We start from the raw sequence: 22945 nt of genomic DNA on the forward strand, positions 1-22945 counted from the left end.
TTATGTTTTTCACTTGTCTTGGTTATGTTAGGTTCCTGGTAAATAGGTGCTATCACATGAGCAAAATCTTACCCAACAAAAAACATATGTTAGGTTCCTGGTAAATAGATGCTATCACATGAGCAAAATCAGACCCAACAAAAAGCAGGTTGATTTTCCACTCCACCATATCAATTGAAATCCGCATCAGCATCCAACACAGATGTGAAATATCCATTTTGTCCTAAATGATTTAAAAAAACTTACCTTCCAGATAAGTCAAATAACAAAGTTTCATAAATGTAAGTTCGGAACTAATATGTCATTTTCAGATTTTGTCATCTCGAAGCTTACTTTTGTTTTTTTATCAGTAATAAACAATGAATAAATGTGAATCACTTAAGGATGAATCAACCCATATACAAAGCACACAATCTTTAACCTATTTCTCACGACTCATCTCCACCAACACCTAAGAAATCACTACTTAAAAAACCGACAAGAAATGCCTACATCTAGAAACTTACTTGAACAACATAAATGAGTTTATGGATGCCAAGATCCGTAAGCAAACATAAATGAGTTTCAAATATCAATTTTCAGCACCATTTGGAACTCATAACTCACTTTCGAATATAGTCATCCAAAAGTTTAAATGAAGTACGAAAATAACCTTCTGGGTATGAAATTCATAGTATATAACAATCACTTCTAAATTTCTGCATCCATAAGAAATATAAAGTCAATGACAATGTTGAATTTTAAATTTTATGTGGGGTGTATGTCTTAAATGATATGGTGGACTGCCAAAAATAATGCCACATTTATGAAAGAAGTGTATTAAGAACCAAAATAATGGGACAGTGACAACATTGAAGAACTTGTATTACTTCCAACCTAAAGTCATTCATCAAGGATGACCATGTATGATGACCATGTATATTAAAAGTAGCAATTTTCTATTTTCTTTTAGTACAATTATCGAATTATATTTTCTTTTTTAGTACAATTATTGAAATATATGTTAAGTTTAGAAAATCTAAAGAAAAGATTATGATGTTTTAAACCCACATAATATAAGTTCTTGAACAAATTTCAACCTTATCATTTTTACTACAGTAATATTTTATACAACCAGTTTTCATAAATGTTGCAATTCTAAAAGAATGACATTGCAGCACAACTAAAAGCACTACAATATAGAGACTGTAAACAAGTAGCAAAAATGAACTATGTACCCTAAACCAAGATAATATAATAAAATCCACACTTAATTGAATGTCTAACCTTTTCATTTCAATTATATTAATGTTGTTCCAATTTCATATACTTTTCATTTCTCCATCTTTAACTCTTAAAGTAAAATTTTAATTACTCTTAACTAAATATTAAAATATTTTTTAGTAAATATAGTTTATATATTATTTAAATAAGTTTTTTCCTTATATTATATACTTAAGTAAATATATATATATATATATATATATAAAATTCATATGTTTAATAACTATTCCATAAGAATTTCAATTTTCTTATTTCACAATTTCAAAATTTTATTTTCCCCACATTATTCATTATTAATAATTTTTTTACTTTTATCATCAAATGTATAACATAAAATTATTTTTTTAATAATTATATCAAATTAATTATCACCATTTTATGTTTAATAAATCTTTTTCATCATTTAAAAATTAATTGTATTCATACACATAATTATTAAAATAATTATGATAATAAAAATTTACATTCTACATTTATTTAGAAAACTAAAATTAATATTTATTTAATTTAAGACACTTTATTCTATTATGTATTTTATTATTCACAAATCTACAATTTAAATTATATTTAACACTTCTTATTATTTATTTTTTCTTTCCCCCTCTTTTAAAATAATTATTACATTCATTTATATTTAATTTTTCACTTTTTAAAAAATAAAAATTTCAAACTTTAATTCAATTTCCTAACACCAGATTCCATGAATAATATATGCCATTGGGGAATAAAATCAAGAGTGCTATGTGCTTACAAAAATCTTCCATTGAAGAAAAGTTTGGGACCACAACCAAATTCATTTCTTGTGGCCATAGCCAAACCTTGGAATCTTAACTATGAAAACCAAGTTTGTATCTATGCATGCAAATTGCTTCAAGCAACAAGATATTGCATCCACATGCCAATTTAACATTTTAAATTCTAGGGTTTCATTTGTTTTAGACACACTTTGATCAAATTACACTTATCATTTATTTTATTTTTAAAATAATTTATAAATAATGTATGTACAAGATAAAAATAAATTGAAAAATTGTGTAGATTTAAATAAAAAAAGAGTTGTCAATGTTGTTACTTTTGGATTTTGAATTAATATGTAAATATATTATTTTTGACAATACTATATCCAACACACTTACAAATATATTTTCTAAATAATTATAAAACAACACCGTTAATTTAAAAATAATAAAATTATTTTATTATATTAAAAAAATTCTTTAGAATCTTTGTTTGTAACTATTAAAAGTATATCCTAAAGTTTATGGAAGTAAATAGTTTACATTAAATTGAAAAATAATTCAGATTTATTTAGCGAGAATAATTATAGGTATATTAATTTAATTGAAATATTACTTATAATTAGACTATTGATTAAAAAATTAAATTAAAATAACTAAGTACATAATTTAATTAAATAGTATTTATTACTTAATATGGATGAGATAATTGCATATATTACTCTTTTTAATAATTTACTTTTTAGAATTGTTGTTTTCCAAAATAATCATAATTTACTTTTTAGAATTGTTGTTTTCCAAAATAATCATAATTTACTTTTTAGAATTGTTGTTTTCCAAAATAATCATAATTTACTTTTTAGATTGTTGTTTTTCAAAATAATCATAATTTACTTGCATGTATAATGGCTTAATTAAAGGTAAAGACATCTAAAGAAAAATAAAAAAGGTAAAAGAGATTTTCGTATTATATATTATTATAGATTAGAGATAATAAATTATAATAATTAAAATTTATTTTAACTTAAAAATAATAAATTGTGAATTAGGATAAAATTTGTGTATGATAATTATATTAATTAACTACTTATATTATAAAAAAAATGTTAAGCATGTTTAGTACATCACGTCACCCTATCTTCCAGTCAAACATGCTTAAATTTTAAATCACGTAATTAGGCATAGTAATACATTAATTAAGAGTAATAAGAAAAAGACATGTCTTATTACCAAGAAAAGAAAAAAACAATACATTAAAAAAAGTACCAAAACTCTTAAATTTTAAACTAAAAAAACTCAATTTGTACATACATTTCCCACATCACTTGCAATTAACCAAAAGAAAGAAATCTCTTTGCAATTAACCAAAAGAAAGAAATCTCTTTGTTGGAGATTCCATAATATTATATAAACCGATTTTATAAAGCTGAGTTAAGTTTAAAGTTTACTTCTTATATAACAGTCATATAGAGTTTATCATAGACAAAATTTGAATTTGTTGGATTAATCAAACTACTTGTTATTAAACCGCTGTTAAATTATTCATTATATAGTTTTACACACGAATTAACAACTCGATGTTAAGAGGTATATTAAAAATCGTACATCAATTAAATATAAAAACATTTCATGGTATATGAGTGACTACAAACATCACATTATGAACCGATTTTATAATATTAAATTATACTTAAAGTTCACTTTCTATATTACCTTTTATTGATGAAAAATGATAGTTTGACACTCCATAGAGTTACAATTCTTGATGTGATGAATTTAGAAATAAATATATATAATAAAAGATAAATTTAAAATTAAATTATATAAAAAAAAATATTAAAATAATAATGGATTTCACACTACTTTTTTTTCATCTTTATCCATTTATACTTAATTTTCAAATCCTTTTAACTTACTTTCCACTTTTGAAAATTGAAGTTCAAAGCACGATTGTATTATATAACATTTCATTTAATTTGAGAACGTGATAAACCTAAAAACCATTACGTGTGAATAAGATAAAGGAATCTCATTTTGCTTTGTCTCCCAACCAAATCAGTGATTCCCAAAACTTATAAAAAAGACTTCACAGACGGAATTTGTTCATTATCTCATCCTCAAAACTTCTTTTTCATCTCTTTCTTCTCCCTCATTACCCTTTTGTCAAACAACCATGGTTTCTTTATCTTCTTCCTCAAATCACAGCATCAGCCAAGAGGGTATCCAAAAAATCCATCCTTTTGTTGTTTGGTGTTCTATTTATTATTCTATGCCCTTTTTTCCATTGATGGTGATTTGGTAGATTAGCATGTGTTTTTGTTTGTTGTGGCAACTTTGAAATGATTCATGAGTTTAATGTGCAGTTGCTGATGAGAAACCAATACCACACGACCAAAATGTTCTGCAGAAGCACGTTGAGTTCTTCGACAGGAACCACGATGGAATCATTTATCCATGGGAGACTTTTCAAGGTTTTTTCTCTGCATTTTTGCTATGTACTCACTTCAACTTTGAGATTTCAAATGAATGAAACAAAATGGTGTTTAGATTTGCTTATCTTTGAGATTCAACTTCTTATGAAGTTGACTTTTTAACTTAAAGTGTAATCAATCTTGTGAAAACTAGTTGGTTAAGTTATTCTCTTTTCATATCCACGTGTTATTAGTTTGCACTTGAATTACATTAGTTATTTGAAAATTTATCGATTTAAAATTAATCACCAACTCCTAATATGAAATATTTTATCTAAACTATATAGTAAATGTAGAAGTTATTTAATTTTAAACAACTAACAATCGTATTTGAATGATTTTGAATTAAATTATTGTAATAATATTTTAATATCTTATTTCACACTGAAAATCTTTTTTTATTAAATAGAATCAATTTCATATCAATTTCAATAGTTTTCTAATTACAAGTATTCATAAGATTTAAAAATTGTACTAAAATCAGTATAAAATTATATGAAAAAAAATATATTTAATCAAATATTTTTTTATTTGAAATAAATAAAATTAGAATGGTTAAATAAAGATATATGATTTCATCTAATATGTTCTTAGAATTTTTTATGAATAGATATAGTTGATCTATGCAATTTTTTTTAAACATATGAGTTTTAGTATAGTCCCTCATATTTTTTTTTATATTTTCTTTATTTTTTATTTTTTAATAATATTTTTTTTATGTGATGATAAATGATTGTTGTTATTTGAAGTCTCAGCTTAACCGAGATGTCAAGGCATAGTAATGTCTAAAAAAAAAACTTTTATAAAAAAGATAAAAATAAATAAAAGGTATATCATTTTATAAATTTGTTTTGGTGAATTAAGTAAATAAAATGTTAAATTGCAGGATTTCGCGCAATTGGTTGTGGCTATTTAATCTCATCCGTTGCAGCTCTTTTCATCAACGCTTCTCTCAGTAGAAAAACTCGCCCGGTATTCTTCTTCTCTCTTCCCACATATTCAAAATATTACACTAATTTAAAAACACAATACAAAAAATACTAAATATTAAATAAAAATTTAGAGTTTATATATATATATAAATATAAAAATTATTATTATCTCACTTTTTTTATAAAAAATTTCATATTAGACATCATTATACAATTTGATATCTCAGCTAAACTGATATTTTAAGTAACAACAATCATCTGTCATCATTTGAAAAAAATATTATTATTAAAAAAATAAAATACAAAAATATGGAAAGACTAAACCAAAATTTATATGTTAACAAAAATTATACATATATAAATTATACGTATTCATAAAGAATTATACGAAGAGGTGGAAGCCTATTATCAAACTTTTTCTGACATGAAAATCTCATAATTAAATTTAAATGATGATGGAGAAACCAAATTATATTTAGACTCTATTTTGAAAACAATTATCCTATCACATATACAAGAATAAGGAGTTATATTTTAATAAATTAAGATAATTTTTTTTAAAATAATATTTATGTTTTATTATTTGTGGTGTGAAAGAAAAGTTTTCCAATTTATCAACGTGTGGTACATAATATTTTAAAAATTTGCAAGTATAGAATAAAACTTTATTTCTGTAAAGGAGCAATTAATTATAGTTTATCTTGATGCTGATGGAGTGCGATCCTTTTCCAATTCCATTGAACATGCTTCGTTTGAAAGGTTTCTTAATAAATTAAAAATCCTATTATTAATATGGAAAAAGTAAATGGTTTAAAAATAATTTTTAATTATTTAGCATAATAATTATATTATATTTTTGGAAGATAATTTTTTTTGGATGGTTGCTTAATCTGTTTTGGAAGGGGAAAGAAGTTAACCACTTTATATCAAACACAACAAGTGTTTTGGGGATATTTTTATTTATTTAATAGTATCTCAAATTAAAATTAGAATATTATAAATGGAAAAAAAATTATTGAAAATAAAGATTTAATGGAAAAAAATCAATCAAGTTTCAAACCAAGATTAATTATTGACAAGTGTGTGAATTTTTTTTATTGTGTGACATGTAATAATTAGAAGAAAAAAAAGTTAGCATATACAAAATGTATACACGATTAAAAATAATTATTTACTAATTATTATAAAATATTAGGGGAAAAATAGTAATGTAAAGAGTTGTAAAAATATAGACATTATGTTAACTTCATGATTAAATTTTTAAGTGAAATAGTGATCAAGAAATACCTTTCATTTCTCTTTAGAAAAGAAAACAAATCATATTAAGATAATGTTAAATAATTTAAGATTTATTCATAATAAATCTTTTCATTATCAGTTCTTAGAATTCTTTATGAATAAATATAGTTTATCTATATATCGATTTTGTTAACATATGAGTTTTATAGTCCCTCCATATTTATGTATTTTTTTTCTTTTTTTCTTTTGTTTACAAGTGATGACAAATTATTGTTGTTACTTTAAGTATTTTTTTTCTTTTTTTCTTTTGTTTACAAGTGATGACAAATTATTGTTGTTACTTTAAGTACCAGCATAGCTGAGATGTTAACATGAAAGTTTTTATTTTTTTCATGTAATTATAAATCATTTATTGTATTAATGGTTTTATGTTAGTAATTTCAGTAATTTTGAATATTTCATGAAATTATTTATTTATGCTATTTTTTTTATTGATAATAAAAATAAATAAATAAATAGAAACCACTTCAGGATGATCTATACTTCTGCTACTGTTATATGGTGTAGGGCAAGTTTCCTTCTTTACTGTTTCCAATTGAAGTTAAAAACATTCAGAAAGCAAAACATGGAAGTGATTCTAGTGTCTATGATAGTGAAGGAAGGTACATATTTTTTAACTCTTTCTCATCATTTTCATGTAACTGTTTTAAATTTTCCAGAAAAAAAAAAGTTGGCATTATTTCCATTTTTATGTTTAAATATCTATTTTGAAAACAGTAAAATTTTATTATTTTTACTATCTGTATATAAACCTTTAAAATTAATAAAAAATAAAAAATAAGATATATAAATAATTTAACATGCCTGTCTTTTCTTGGCTAGAGATCAGCTTATTTTAATTGACCTTTCAATTTCAAAACATAATTGAATGTTATTATAAATATATATTTTTAAAATAAATTGAGAAATCCAATTATTGATATCTGTTTTTCATTTTATATAAGTAACAATGCCCAATTAAATGAATGGAAAGAAAGCACAACCAATATGTTAAAGTGAATTTCTACAAATTTTATAAGAACTAAAAGAAACAATTTTATCATATTAAAAGATTAAAATCATATTGAAACACTACAAGAAAATCATTAAATAGAAATCAATTTAGAGACAATATTATATACTAAAAAAATTATTAGTTTCTAAATTAATTTTTATTATTGATAAATTGTTTTTAAATTGATATATAATTAACCATCAAGACTTTAACTACCAATTATTTAGATTCTAAATTTGGTAGCAAAAACCTTGGTAACTAATTAGACACCAATTTAGAAATTATTTATCAATAATAGCACTATAAGAAAATCATCAAATAAAAATCAATTTTTAGAGACCAAATAATTAGTTGCAATAGTAACGAAATTGGTATATAATTAGCAATTAAGGTTTTAATTACCAATTATTTAGATTCCAAATTTGGTAGCAAAAACTTGGTTGCTAATTAGATATCAATTTAGAAACCATTTACCAATAATAGAAACTAATTTAGAAATAAAAAAATTATTTAGTTTCTAAAGTGGTATCTAATTTAGTCACTATAGTAACAAATTATATTTTGTTTCTAAAATTGGTTTTTATTTCATGACTGTCTTGCAGTGTAGAAGCTAATTTAGAAACCAATAATTTTTTTAGTGTCTAAAATAATCTCTAATTTAGTCACTATAACAACTAATTATTTTTTGTCTCTCTAACATTACAATCTGATTACTTACAATTTGGTTGTGTGTTTTAGGTTTGTTCCTTCAAAATTTGAGGAAATTTTCAAGAAGCATGCACGAACACATCCAGATGCTCTAACATCTGATGAATTGATGGAGATGCTGAAGGCAAATAGAGAACCTAAGGATTACGGTGGATGGTATCAAATTTTTCATATTCTTTTTATGCTATCCAAAAAAATTATATTTATAAAAGAGTATTTTAATAATCCACTGTTCAACACATTCTAATTCACAAAAAATTATTGGAGACCATAATACAGGTTGAAACTAAATAATAATTTATTTTCAAAACATGCTTGTACCAGTTTCTCTATAAATGCCTTTAAATGAGATTTTTTTTTAAAAAATAAATGCAAGTTAAAGAGTGGAGACTCTGCTTTTCATATAGAAGTGTATAGGAAGAAGATTATTTAAATAAACCTTAATTAACACAATATTTACTATTAATTAAAATGTATTATTCATGTAAATTCTTGAATGAAAAAACTATTAAAGGATACGGATACCAGAGTAGAAGGATCCTAATATTAATTGGGAGTCTTTTCTAATTATCAGTTGTTTCTTTTTTTATAGAGAAGAATTTATGGGGTTGAGTTAGGCTTAAAGTCCACTTCGTACTATGGTATCAGAGCCATTTCGAGTCTATCCTAGCGAGTGTTTGTTGGGCTTATCGTGTCACCCATTATCGGGCCACTATCGAACCACCCATAATACATAGTCTCACGCACGAGTTGGTAGTCTCGGCGTGAGGGGCGTGTTGGAGATCCCACATCGACTAGAAATTAGAGCCTTTCATTGTATATAAGTGGGTGCAAACCTCAACCTTATGAGTTGGTTTTATGGAATTGAGTTAGGCCTAAAGTTCACTTCGTAATAAAAACATAATAAATATGTGAAACTGAAAACATAGAATGTATATCTTAAACCATAAAATTTGACCATACAATCATACATCAATCACTGTTAAATGTCAGAGTAATGTAATTTTCAGAAGTAATTGTTTAATAAGTTTTAATCTTCATCATCTACACATGATGGTATGATTTAGAAATATAAACATTTCATTGGGTTATTTATATACATAATGTTGAAGATGATATATAAAAAGTGAATATATATGAATGACCCAAGTTGTTACCTTTGATGTAGGTTAGGTAGCTTTTCGGAGTGGAAGTTCTTATACATTCTTTGCAAAGACAGTGATGGTTTACTGCACAGAGACACTATTCGAGGTGTTTACGATGGAAGCTTGTTTGAAAAATTGGAGAAGGAACATTCACAGAAGAAAAATAAATGAATATATACAGATTCATATGAACTATATGCTTCTTTCTGAATGCCTGTTGAGTAACATAAAATAGTATTTACAGTGTATGCACTTCAGGAATAAGTTATCAGAGTGTTTGATGTAAAATATTTTATGTCTTTTTATTACTTGAAATTTGTTAAGTTAATGTTTTTTCGAGTGAACTACTTAAAAAATTAAATAAACTCATCTCATCAATCTCTCCTCTATTGCATGGTAGTAAGCATAGGATGATTTATGATATGAATCGTACGATACGATTTTCAGTGTACACATCAGTGTACACGAAGTAAGAATAATCGTTTTTCTTTTGTATTGCAGCTGTATAGTATGAATTGTGATACGAATAGCATGAATTGCGAAACGATTCCGTATTTAACGAATTTTTAAAAAAGAATATTTTTAATTTAAAATTTTTTTTTTCTGTTGTCTTCATTTATTGAGATGAGTAAATAAAAAAGAGAGTCAGATATTATATGGAAGTATTGTGAAAGTCTTTCAACAAATTGACTACAAGTAAAATGTAAGTTTTGCTCTCATACTTGTTGGGGTGGAATAGCAAGGATGAAATATCATCTTGCTGGAACAAAGAAAGACATTATCCCCTGTTAGTGGAAGATAAAGGAAAAGAGAAAAAGGAGATGAACTTGGATTGTGAAAAAGTTACAAGAGAAGTAAGAAAAATGATCTCTACCAAATGACAATCAATGTTTACAAGAAAAAAAAAAGATGTAAGAAATTTGCAACTGTAAGGAGCTCTCTTTTCATTCAGATGCTAAAGGTAAGGGTATCCTATCTGAAAAAAAAAATAGTGAATTGGGAGAAATGGAGATGTACATTGATATGTGATGGTTAACTGATGGAAAAGGAAGATGACTCACTAATTTCTTATTGTTTAAGAGTTCAAGTGGTATTAAAATCCATTAACACTAGTTATGTGATAAAGGATAGAAAAAAAATGTATGAATTATTGGACAACATAGTGGATGAAATTGGAGAAAAACATGTTATCGAAGATGATTCTAAACTTGTGACAGCTGAAAAAATGTTAATGGAAAAGAGAACCAAATTATTTTGGTCTCCCTAGTGTAGCTCATTGATCTAATTCTTGAGAATATTGGAGTAATATTTTACAATATTAACAATGCAAAGAAAATTACCACATATTCTTAATTTGCATAAAAAACACTAAAATATTTTATATCTTTTTAATACTTGAAAATTTGTTAATTCAAGTGTATTATTTAAAAAATAAATAAACTCATTTCATCAATCTATAATATAAGAGAAATTATCTATAAATTTTAATATTTTTTTAAAACACTCTAAAACATGGTTATCAAACTGTTGACTCGTCCGAATTTATGTGTCCACATACTCTTACCATACCAAGTTAACAAAATAGTAACTCAATTTTTGAGGAAACTCGACAAACTAAATAAACTCGTTCAAACTCTCGGTGATTTAGGAAATTAGAGTTTATTGGGCTGTACTAAAATTTAAAATAGCTAGCAAGAACAGACAAGTTAACCATTATAACTAGGAATTTTTAATATTAAAAAAGTATTACAATGTAAATGAAAAGGGAAACAACAAACTATAAAAACTAAATTGAAAGACCAATTCATCAATTCTAACAAAATGGGGCTGAAAAACAACCTCAACAAAAACAACCTCAACAAGCTTACATAAATTAGTCAAACAGACTAAAACCCATGTCATCATCAGATTCTTCTGCGGGCTCTTCCTTCTTTTCCTCTTCCTTTGCTGCAGCAGCTGGAGCACCAGAAGCAGCAGCAGGAGCAGCAACAGCAGCTACGGCAAATTTACTTGGATCCTGTATTCAAAATAAAAATTCATAAATAAAAGGATGGGGATAGCATAACTTCAGATAATTCAAATGCCAAGATTATTTATTACCTTCAGATACTCCTTGACCTTGTCTGCCTCGGGGAACGAATAATCTGTCGCAATCGCAACAGAAAGAAGATTTTTGTAGGCATTCACAAACATGTGGGGTGCAGCTGCAAGAGTTGGGTATGAGATAGCCAACGAAAGAGAAGTAACCATGGAGACACCAGCAGCAAATTTCTCAAGAAGATCATCCTCAGTAAGATCAAGGACCTCAGGACTAAACACAGAGCCATTATCATAAACAGAAAGGACCACAAGCCCATATGAGAAGGGCCTGATGCCAAGCTTGGCAAGCAATGCAGCTTCAGAAGATCCAACCTTCTCTCCCTTCCTAATGAGTTCAACAGGGGTAATGATTTCCACAGTACCCTTGTTAATCTTGGTCGGAATGTTAAGCACCTAAAAGAAAGAGAATACGCATAAACAAAAATATTTTAAGCACAGTTTATTCCTTGCTAAGTAGTTTGTGAAAACTGTTATAAAAAATAGTATTAGTTGCTCAGTCTTCTAAAATAAAAAATATTTAGGTAGCTTATGTTTTTCTTGCACTTTCATCATATACTATAACATTCTAAAAACAGTTTATAAAACAATACCAACCTGGAAGAAAGAGGTCTGAGATGGATCGAGACCAGTGTTGCCAGGGGGAACAACGACATCAATTGGGGCAACCAAACCAACACGTGCAGGAGCTCCGACCTGTTCAAATCAAATACAGCAAAGTTTCAATGAACATTCAATCGAAGTGCATCATGACACAGTTGCAAAAATAGAAAACTAAAACTAACTATTTGTAATACAAAAGAACCCAAAAAAAATGTAATAAACAATTTCTCCAGACATAACAATTTTTGCCATCATATTTGGATAAAAAAATCACAGCTTACGAAATCAAATAGTACAAAAACTCAACTTACAATTACTCCCTTGCAATAGCATGGTAAACCAGAGCATGATAATATAACATCACTCACTTCAATCACTTTCCGTTCTAAATCATTTATTTTTCAGCATAAACAGACTTAACCAAACACATTCAAGAACTGTAATATGATTATTTAATTTTAAAAAAAATCACATTCATAAAAAAAAAAACAGAAACAAACACACCCATTGTCATATATCAAATTTAATACAATAAAGTAGTGATAAAATGCAAAAAAATAGCAAAAACATGAGTTTACCTTGTACTTAGCAACCTCCTCGCTGACCTCCTTCAAGTCACCCTTGGTGAAAATCAATCCCACATTGCCCTAATCCAACGCAAAACACGTTCATCAGCCAAAACATTAAAAACCAAAACTAAACAGCATATACAAAACACAAAGGCGAAAGCTTAAACAGATTGAGGAGAAAGGGGAACTGACGATAAGGAGAGGAATGAGGTTGAGATAGACGTTGTTGCCGGTCTTCTCAGAGTGCATCCTGACGGAGCGCTTCATCATGGTGTTCTTCCCCATGAGGACGACGGAGTCACCGCGGAGACCCTTGCGAATGTTCTGGAGCTGTGTGGATCCCACGTTGTCGGCGTTCACCACGAGGATCTGGCCGTACTCCTCCAGAAGCTGGCACAGCTTCCCATCGTAAGCGATCTTCTTCTCTGCCTTGGTTGCTTTCGGTGCCATTGCTGATGATTACGACGATGATGACGACGGTGTCTGTGACCGGAAGTTTAGCGCGCAAAATCGAGGGCCTAGACGAAGCTCTGGCTCAGTCAAGGCGGACAGCGAAACGGTGCCGTCTCTTTAACCTCTGTATTGGTTGAGGTGAGTTGCAGAAGAGTGTGAGATGAAGAACGGAAGCGAAACAAAGACAACAGTGAAATGAAGTGGATTTATGAGATTAGGGTTTTTCAGAAACCTAAATCCCACGGTTGCGATCATTTCAGGCAACGAATCTGACGGCTCGTATTATTTACATAGGCCCAATGGGCTTCCAATATTGGACTTTTATTTTAGATAGTTTGCTCCTTCATAATTACTCTCTGCACCCTACAAATTTATAAAATAATTATTTACAAATGATTAAGTAATATTATTTAGAAAGTACGTAAATAAGAAAAATTTGCTAACAAAAATAACATTTATAAAATTTGAAATAATTTATTTTTGAAATTTTGGCTTGAAAATTTCATTAAAACAAATAAAGAATTAAAAACAGGGTAATTTTTTTATATAATTTAAATTATTTATTTTTAAATAATAAATATAATAATTGAAATATTTGTAATTGTAATAATTATTTTTGTGAATAATTATTCAAAGAAAATTAATGATTTATAAAAAAAAAATTATAAACGACACTATTTATTATTTTTATCCATGTTGTTATTATTATAATTGTTTTATTAATTATGTGTATGATTAAAAACAAATTTTAAAATTGTATAAATAAATAAAAATTGAAAATTTACTTGGATTATTTTTCAATATAGGATTTTTTAACATTTTTTATATTTAGATTTACTTAATCTGTATTTTATTTATAAATAAATAGCTATTAATATTATTATTTTTATTTATAGAACCTATATTCTTAGTATACATGGTTTAGTTCATTCGAATTTAAAAACACTGAATTTACTAAAATAACCTACAAAAGTAACAGAATTTTTCTCTAATTTGGATCTTATTTTTGAAAAAAAAAAGATATTAATATTAGTTGTTGTTTATTTGATTTTAAGAAGTTATTTTAATTATATTGTTCTTATCTAAATATTTTAATAATTAATCACACGTAGTTTATATTTTATCATTAAAAACTAAACTTTTTATGAGTAAATTATATGTTTATTCTTACACTTTTTATACTACAAGATAATTAACACATACATTTTTGTCTCTTATTTTTCAAATAAGATAACAACACAACAAAATTTATCAAAAAGAAGTGCAAATAAATGTGAACTACATTCATTGTGTAAAGTTTTAGTTCAACAATGGCTTCACCAATAATCATTACGTGCACACCAAATTAGACTTATTGAGATAGATTAACGTAAAAGAAAAAGCAAGCAAAATAACTATAATAATATAATATCTAATATTAATAATAATTTATATTTATCGAAGAAATTTTTTTCTTTGTAAAATTTTAGTGATTTTGTGGTTTATTTGAATTGGTTAGTTTATCACTTCACTCTTTTTTTGTTCCTACTTGAAGAATGAGTGTTTTAAGATTCAAGCATTGTTTGTTTCTCTTCTAAAATTAATGAAAAAAATGGTTTTTTCTATGAGTTGTGTGTAAGATTGGTCATCATTTTCTACACGTTAAGCCTTCCACACTCCATTTTTAACATATATATAAACTTAACTATCTTCACTACTTAACCATCTTCTTCTATTCCAACTCACAAATTACACTATTCTCTTTTCTTCTCTTCTTCCAATTTTTCTCATCCATGGCTTCTTCTCCTTCCTCACAAACCACAAAACAAAAGGGTATGTTTTTCTTTTCATGGATGTGTTTTGAGTTTTCTCCATTTTAATGGTGCTACTCTTTATATTTTGCAATAAACTATTTTGTTTCTTATATATGTGCTTATCTTTCATTTTTGAAAAATTTAGGTTTAATAAAAAAAATCATATTCATGAAGATTTCTTCAATTTCATCCCACTATTTTTAACACTTTTAATTTGGTCTCAATTAAAAAAAATAGTTAAAATAGTTTTTTTTTCAAGAGAGTAATAACATTTAGGATAGTTATTAGATAGCTAATTAGATACTAATTTAAAAATTATTTATTAATAATTGAAATTATATAAAATATTATTAATTATTTTTATATAATTTAGTTAATATAATTGACTAATTATTTATCTTTGAAATTAGCCTTTATTTAATAATTTTATTATAATTGAACATTCTAACAAAAAATGAAACCTAATATATTTTTAGTCAAACTTAATTTATTGATACATGACACATTCACATATACAACATATGGAAATAATAATAATAATAATAATAATAATAATAATACCGTCATTATGAATTTAAAAAAAATATATATTAACTTGTTTCTTTTAAATATCAAAATGAAAACATTCAAAAGGAAACAAAATTTTAAAAAAAATATTATAATAAAGAATTTCTTTTCTTAAACCTAAAATTTATAATCACCATTTTTAGTCTTTATAAAATAAGACAATTTTGATTTTAGTCACCATAAAATATTTTCTTTGATTTGCATACCTTTAAAATTTAAAATGATTGCATTTTATCTAATTATTAAATACTTGTTAACACATAATCTAATTCACAAAATTATTTCTCTCCAACTTTTCATATTCTCATCTACAATTAATAGAGATATTAAGCACTTTATAAGAAATAATTACTCATATATGACAGTCCAAAATTATATATATGTCATTAAAATAATATTTTGTGTTTATTATAATGTTATGTTATGTTGTTAAAATAGGTGGCGAGAAACCAATCCCAGTTCATGAAAACGTTATGCAGAAGCATGCTGCTTTCTTTGACAAGAATCAAGATGGTGTCATTTATCCATGGGAAACTTTTCAAGGTTACTTTTTCTTTCCCTTTAACCTCATTTTTAGGCTTTTAGTTGCACTTTTGTAATTGCAATTCTAATAGAAGAAAAATTAAGATGTTTTTTCATTCCTCACTTCTTAATATTACTAAAAGAATAATTAAATAAAATTTTAAAAACTAAAAATAATTAATTATTATATTGACTAGATTGGATATTATTCTATAGACTAAAAAAATTATTGGTATACGAAGTAATTCAATTATTAATAAATAATTTCTAAATTGTTATGTAGAGTAGTTGATAGCTAAAATTTTGGTAGCTAAATAAATATCAATTTAGAAACTATTTAGTAGTAATAGAAACTATTTCGGATACCAATACATTTTTTAATTCCTAAAATAATATTCAATTTAACTAATATAACTAATTATTATTTATCTCTAATTAGTTTATATTTAATAATCTTCTCACTAAAAAAACTCAATTGACTTACATTCTTAATTTTTTAATACACTACAATCTCATTCTTAATACACTACAATAAAATCATTAAATAAAAAATAATTTTAGAGACCAAAATAATTAGTTACTATTTGATTAAATTAAAAACTATTTTATAAACTAAAAAAAGCTATTAATATCTAAAATAGTTTATATTATTAAAAAAAAATTATAAAATAGTTTATAAATTAGTATGTAAGCATTAGCTACCAAAGTTTTAACTATTTATTACTTTATATTTTAAATTAGTCTTTTAAAGACTAATTTAGAATTAAAATATTAGTTACTAGGTAACTAATTAAATACAAATTTAGAAACCATTTTATAAATTTTTATTAATAATAGAAACTACTTTAAATTAATATCTAATTTAGTTAATATAATAACTAATTATATTATATCTCTAAATTTGCTTATTATTTAATGATTTTTTATATATTTAAAAAATATGAAGTTATTTAGTAACTTATTTTAATAAAAAAATGGAATTTTAGTACATATAAAAAACTTTAAATAACTTTTATTTAAGAAAAAAAAGAAGAGATTTCACTCTCTGGGTTAACATTTCTTTTATGTTTTTACAAAATAATTCGTGTGAATCATCGATTCTTTTTTTACAGAAAATATTATAATTTTTATTTATGATTAAATGCAGGGTTACGTGAAATTGGAAACGGGATCGTTTCGTCTATTGGGCTTTCTATGTTCATCAATTTGGGTCTTAGTCAAACCACTCGTCCAGTACTTCTCTTTATTCCTTTTAAATCTTTTATTTTCTCAATTTTTTTATGTTTATTTTACTATTTGATAGGAAAAAAACTATATTATTTTAACCTCAGTATTTTAAAAAAGAAATCTCGAGGATCTAATTTTGTTCATTACCTCCATTATTGTTTATGTTTAAATTTTATAACCATTATTATTTTTAAGATTAAGTTTTTGGCCATTGATTATAGAGTAAGTGTAAAAAAGTAGAAGAAATAATTTCAATAATAAAAATTTATTGTCCTTAATGTGGTATATGATGACATATGTGTTCAAACCAAGAATTATAATATTTTAAAAATATATATTTGTAATTAAATAATTTTTTATGGTTCAAAATCTAATGTCACGTGATACTCATCAATAAATAATTTATTAGAAGTTATTATATAAGCTTTTAATATGTCTAGTTAAATAGATGTAAAAGTGGGTGTGAGTAAATAATATATATATATATATATATATATATATATATATATATATACCTAAGTAATGAAAACTTGTTGGACCAAAAAATATAAAAAAATGTTAAATTATATCATAAAATCAGGTGAAAAAAAGTAGTAAAAAAATGACAAAATTGGTAAAAATTAGATTAAAAAAACTTATTAACATATTATTTTATTTTAGAAAATAACCTAATATATTTTATATTTTCTTTTCTATTCTATCCATAAAATTGTTATTATTAATAAACATAGATGTATAATGTTGAAATATCAACTTGAGTACAATAACATATTTTATTTTAAATTTTCATTCATTTTAAATCTAAAAAAACATATAAATTTATATTTATTTTAGTTTTTAATATCATAAAATTATGATATTATATTTTTAATATTATGTTACGCGTTTTTTAATTATTATAATAAATTATTATTATGATTCAACATTGATTCGATCATTAAACTTGTAATTAATATCTTGGCTGATTGAATAATCACTCTAATTTTAAGAACAAACATATAATTTCCTTAAAACATTTTCTTAATCTATTAATACCCACTTATCTTGGTTCTTTTGTTTTAGGGAAAGTTTCCATCTTTACTTTTCCCAATTGAAATCAAGAACATTCAATTTGGCAAACATGGCAGTGATACTGGAGTCTATGATAATGAAGGAAGGTAGTAAAAAATTTTCACTAATTTCATATTGTTGTTTTAATTTTCTGATAATATTAGTTAATTTATGACCATTTTTCTAGGTTTGTTCCTTCAAAATTTGAAGGGATTTTCAGCAAACATGCACATACTCATCCAAATGCCCTAACATATGATGAACTAATGGAGATGATGCAAGCAAATAGAGACCCCAAAGATTTCAAAGGAAGGTATAAATTTTTGCCTTTTAATTTCTATCATTATTACATTATAAGAAAATCATTAAATAATTATTACAAGAAAATTATTAAATAATAATTAAATTTAGAGACAAAAAATAATTAGTCACTATATTATTTAAATTAAATACTAATTTAGAGATTACAAAATTATTAATATCTAATGTGGTTTCTAATATTAATAAAATATTATAAATTAGTCTCTAAAATACTAATAAAGACTAAATTAGAACATAAGTTCACTAAAAGAAAATCATGAAATAGAAACCAATTTTAAAAACTAAAAATAATTAATTGATATAAAGACTAAATTAGAGACTATTTTATGGACTATTTGGTTTCTAAATTAGTTTATATTATTGTTAAATGGTTTCTAAATTGATATCTAATTAGCAACCAAAGTTTTTGCTACCAAATTTATAAATCAAATAATTGGTAGTTAAAACCTTGGTAGCTAATTAGATACCAATTTAGAAATTATTTAACAATAATAGAAAATAATTTAAAAACTATTTTTTTTTTAAGTTTCTAAAATGGTATATAATTTAGTTACTATTCAAACTAATTATTTTAGTCTCTAAAAATTGGTTTATATTTGATGATTTTTTTGTAGTGGTAGTTAGTAGTTAGTATCTAAAACATAGTAGTTAATCGTTAGATACCAATTTAGAAACTATTTATAAATTTTTATTAATAATAAGAACTATTTTAGATACTAATAATTTTTTAATTTATAAAATGGTCTATAATTAGTCAATACTGACTAATTATTTTGATATTTAAAATTAGTTTTTATTTAATAATTTTGTTGTAGTGATGGAATAAACATTTTCACTATTAATTATCATTATTTTCTAATAAAAAATATTAACATGTATTGAAAGGATTGGTGGGTTGGTTGAATGGAAAATCCTTTACAAAGTTGCCAAAGACAAGAATGACTTACTACAGAAGGAAACAATAAGAGGAGTTTATGATGGAAGCTTGTTTGAAATGTTGAAAAAGGAGCATTCAACACAACAAAAGAAGTGATTCATTTTTTAAGTTAATGATAATTTTTCTTTTTCTTTCATATATAGACACAATAATGTGTAAAAACAAGAATTTGTTCAAGATGGTGAAGTTGATTTTTAAGAATAGAGAGTGATAGTTTATTTAATTTGCTTTGGGTTTATTTGTTCAAGTTAAATGTATATATGTCATCTATCATATACATATATATTTGGAATTTGTTAAGTTTAAATTCATTGTTGTGGTGTGTATATAATGAAATAAGAAAGAAATTTAATTATCTACAATTTATTTGTATTATTGAACTTCTAATTGAAGTAACTAACATCTATAATTGAACTTCTAATTGAAGTAATGTCCTCATAGCATTTGTTTTTAATTTTAAACAACCATTTTCCTATAAATAGATTTTTTTTTTTATAAAATGTAAGTATAATAAAATTCTTCCAATAAAATAAAAGTTGGACAAATATCTTAAAAAAGTAATATGATAAAACGAAACCTATCAAAAAAAAATCATGAAATAGAAACCAATATTTAGAAACAAAAAATAATTAATTGTTATAATGACTAAATTATAGACCATTTTAGAATAAAAAAATAATTAATTGTTATAATGACTAAATTATAGACCATTTTAGAATAAAAAAAATTTGATTTTTAAATTAATTTTTATTATTTTTGAATGGTTTCTAAATTAGTGTCTAATTAACAACCAATTATTTAGATTTTAAATTTGGCAGCAAAAACTTTGGTTACTAATTAGACACAAATTTAGAAACCATTTAACAACAATATAAACTAATTTAGAAACCAAAATTGTTTTTAGTCTTTAAAATGTCTTTAATTTAGTCAATATAACAACTAATTATCTCTAAAAATTAGTTTCTATTTCGTGATTTTCTTGTATAAAAAATAAATTAATATTTTATATAATTTTTTCTTAAAAATTATCATCATTATTGAAATTGACATCTTAATTAAATTGAGAAAAAAATATTAAATTTATAATTATTTTTACAAATTATTACAATAATAAATAATATATATTTCTGTAATTAAAAATGTAATTAATTTGTTACTATTAAGAACATGTTTAAACAAATTATAAGGAATTTGAAAAATAGAAATATAAAGTCAAAATTAATTTATACATAAATTTAAAATTAGAAAATTGACATAACAACTTATAAAAAGTTATTAATTTTTATTGTTTAATAGAAAAATTTAAAAGGAAAAATTGTTACATAAATGCCAGCTAAAAAGTTATTAGGTGTATCTGCTCAACAGCCTAACACAAATGGATCTTCTTTGTTTGGCACGTCGGCATCACATGTTCTATCAATTTCATTTCTTTAGATCAACCAAACGGGAAAATATTCAATAATCACGTTACATTTAACACGACCAAACTTGCCATACATGTCACTTTTTCAGGAATTTTGGATTCTATTTATAAAAAATCATTAAATAAAAATTAATTTTAGAGATAAAAACTAATTAGTTGGTAGTAACTAAATTAAAAATTAAAAAAAAAATTATTAATTTCTAAATTAGTTTCTATTATTGATAAATAGTTTCTAAATTGCTATCTAATTAGTTATCAATTATTTACATTCTAAATTTGGTAACAAAAATTTTGGTAACTAATTAGATACTAATTTAAAAATTATTTATCAATAATAAAAATTAATTTTAAAATTAAAAAAAATAATCTTTAAAATAGTCTCTAATTTAATCAATATAACAACTAATTATTATTATTTTTTAAATTGATTTTTATTCAATAATTTTTTTTATAGAAGTTTTTTATCTAATTTTATTCAACTTACAGAAAATATTAATATTCTAAAATATATATTTTTTTTATATTAAAACTAATATAATTTAAATATAAAATAGATGAATAACACCAAAAGTCAATTACATAATTTAGATTCTTTTTACTGTTGTTTGCAGCATCAACTTTTGACTTGCAAAACCATTTAACTTTTCTATAAAGCAAGTAGTACTCATTCCATACAATTGCTTTTCTTGGAGTGTATGGAATAAACTTCTTTATTCTTTTCATGAAAATTTTTAGAAAATAAATAGTAGGAAATGATATTGATGTATACTTAGAACTATTCATCAATAGAATCCAAAGGAGTTATGGTTGGATAGTGCGCTAGTATTTGACTATTAAAAAAAATAAATGTTTTCATTACGAGCAACTTTGTTGTAGATAATTAGTGACTTTTTTAGGATAGGTATATGGATGAAACATGTACACTAGTCTTAATTGCACTACTTGTAACTTTGACATAAACTCTTGTTGGCTATATAGGGAAAAAAATAGTTTAATGGGATGTTGTCGATTTTTACATAGAGAGTACAAATTCATATTGATTTTCTATCTCTTTTTAATGGAAGAAATAAATTAAAGGATGCACCAATACCTTTATTATGGGAAGACATATTTAAACAACTTGAGGGTCTCAATGTTACATTTGGAAAACCATTAGAGCCTACAAATACAAGTAAGAGGGTTTGAGGAAAGAATGTTGCCAAAGTTGTTGGAGAAGAACAATGGAGAAAGAAAATTTTGACCTTCTTTATTGGGAAACCAACATAAACCAACTTGTTATGTCAGTGTATAGATGCTACGCATATTCAAAAAAACATTTATGACAATGTTTTGTATACTTTATTTAATGACCCTAAGAAATTAAAAGATAATCTTGAAGTCCAAAAGGTTCTTAAAGACATGTGTATAAAGAAATAACTTTGGCCACATGATAAAGGAAGATTTCTGACAAGTTTGTTTTCATTGTCAAAAGTAAAGAAGAAAACTTTTTTGCAAACATTGAAAAATGTCATTTTATACAATGTACTAAATGATAGGTGTTGTGACCATTGGAATAAGACCATCATCTTATATTTTGCAGTGTCCATAAAAAACACAATTTTTTTAATGTAACAATTATATTTCCAATTTAATTAGACGGTAGTTATGATATTAACCATCATTGATTTCAACTTTTGATGAAATGTTTAGGTAATTATTTTTAATAAAGTTATATTTAATTACAAAATCTTGGTCTTACTTTTATTTGATGGTATTTTTGTTCATATGTTTTCTTTAGATGATGTCCATGAATAGGAGAATTTGTTACAAAAAAATATCATTACCTACTGAAAAT

At 24.5% G+C, this 22945-nt stretch overlaps 3 protein-coding genes across 4 annotated transcripts; 2 read left to right on the forward strand and 1 right to left on the reverse strand.

Moving 5' to 3' along the window:
• Nucleotides 1–3957: 3957 nt before the first annotated feature.
• LOC137806166 (putative peroxygenase 4) lies at nucleotides 3958–9927 on the forward strand. 2 transcript variants are annotated; one of them, XM_068606149.2, is made up of 6 exons: nucleotides 3958–4219; nucleotides 4364–4471; nucleotides 5358–5443; nucleotides 7210–7304; nucleotides 8435–8560; nucleotides 9573–9927. In XM_068606149.2, exons 1-6 carry the CDS (start codon nucleotides 4174–4176, stop codon nucleotides 9718–9720), a joined length of 609 nt encoding a protein of 202 aa, XP_068462250.1. In that variant the 5' UTR covers nucleotides 3958–4173; the 3' UTR covers nucleotides 9721–9927. The 2 variants fall into 2 exon arrangements, with proteins under 2 accessions (XP_068462250.1, XP_090156524.1); XM_090300398.1 differs by having other exon boundaries at nucleotides 3987–4219; nucleotides 9578–9927.
• A 1328-nt stretch (nucleotides 9928–11255) lies between these two features.
• On the reverse strand, nucleotides 11256–13451 carry LOC137806179 (large ribosomal subunit protein uL10). The gene is made up of 5 exons (XM_068606164.2): nucleotides 13011–13451; nucleotides 12828–12896; nucleotides 12244–12342; nucleotides 11650–12042; nucleotides 11256–11566 (listed from the first exon to the last, which is right to left on the reverse strand). The coding sequence occupies exons 1-5, from the start codon at nucleotides 13266–13268 to the stop codon at nucleotides 11423–11425; spliced, it is 963 nt and encodes a 320-aa protein (XP_068462265.1). The 5' UTR covers nucleotides 13269–13451; the 3' UTR covers nucleotides 11256–11422.
• Nucleotides 13452–14976: 1525 nt separating this feature from the next.
• On the forward strand, nucleotides 14977–20003 carry LOC137806180 (putative peroxygenase 4). The gene is made up of 6 exons (XM_068606165.2): nucleotides 14977–15083; nucleotides 16070–16174; nucleotides 17301–17386; nucleotides 18443–18537; nucleotides 18618–18743; nucleotides 19637–20003. The coding sequence occupies exons 1-6, from the start codon at nucleotides 15044–15046 to the stop codon at nucleotides 19782–19784; spliced, it is 600 nt and encodes a 199-aa protein (XP_068462266.1). The 5' UTR covers nucleotides 14977–15043; the 3' UTR covers nucleotides 19785–20003.
• Nucleotides 20004–22945: the final 2942 nt, after the last annotated feature.

This window comes from Phaseolus vulgaris, chromosome 3 (genome assembly GCF_051622355.1).
Source record: "Phaseolus vulgaris cultivar YP4 chromosome 3, ASM5162235v1, whole genome shotgun sequence".
NCBI lineage: Eukaryota > Viridiplantae > Streptophyta > Magnoliopsida > Fabales > Fabaceae > Phaseolus > Phaseolus vulgaris.

What these genes read in the sequence shown, in the direction of transcription:
- LOC137806180 (XM_068606165.2), top strand. Translation starts at nt 15,044, where the DNA reads ATGGCTTCTTCTCCTTCCTCACAAACCACAAAACAAAAGG. An exon ending in TCCATGGGAAACTTTTCAAG is followed by an intron (nt 16,175 to 17,300) that starts GTTACTTTTTCT and finishes GATTAAATGCAG; the next exon opens with GGTTACGTGAAATTGGAAAC. An exon ending in TTAGTCAAACCACTCGTCCA is followed by an intron (nt 17,387 to 18,442) that starts GTACTTCTCTTT and finishes CTTTTGTTTTAG; the next exon opens with GGAAAGTTTCCATCTTTACT.
- LOC137806166 (XM_068606149.2), top strand. Translation starts at nt 4,174, where the DNA reads ATGGTTTCTTTATCTTCTTCCTCAAATCACAGCATCAGCCAAGAGG. An exon ending in TCCATGGGAGACTTTTCAAG is followed by an intron (nt 4,472 to 5,357) that starts GTTTTTTCTCTG and finishes GTTAAATTGCAG; the next exon opens with GATTTCGCGCAATTGGTTGT. An exon ending in CCTAAGGATTACGGTGGATG is followed by an intron (nt 8,561 to 9,572) that starts GTATCAAATTTT and finishes CCTTTGATGTAG; the next exon opens with GTTAGGTAGCTTTTCGGAGT.
- LOC137806179 (XM_068606164.2), bottom strand. Translation starts at nt 13,268, where the DNA reads ATGGCACCGAAAGCAACCAAGGCAGAGAAGAAGATCGCTTACGATGGG. An exon ending in ACCTCATTCCTCTCCTTATC is followed by an intron (nt 12,897 to 13,010) that starts GTCAGTTCCCCT and finishes GCGTTGGATTAG; the next exon opens with GGCAATGTGGGATTGATTTT. An exon ending in AGGTCAAGGAGTATCTGAAG is followed by an intron (nt 11,567 to 11,649) that starts GTAATAAATAAT and finishes TTTTGAATACAG; the next exon opens with GATCCAAGTAAATTTGCCGT.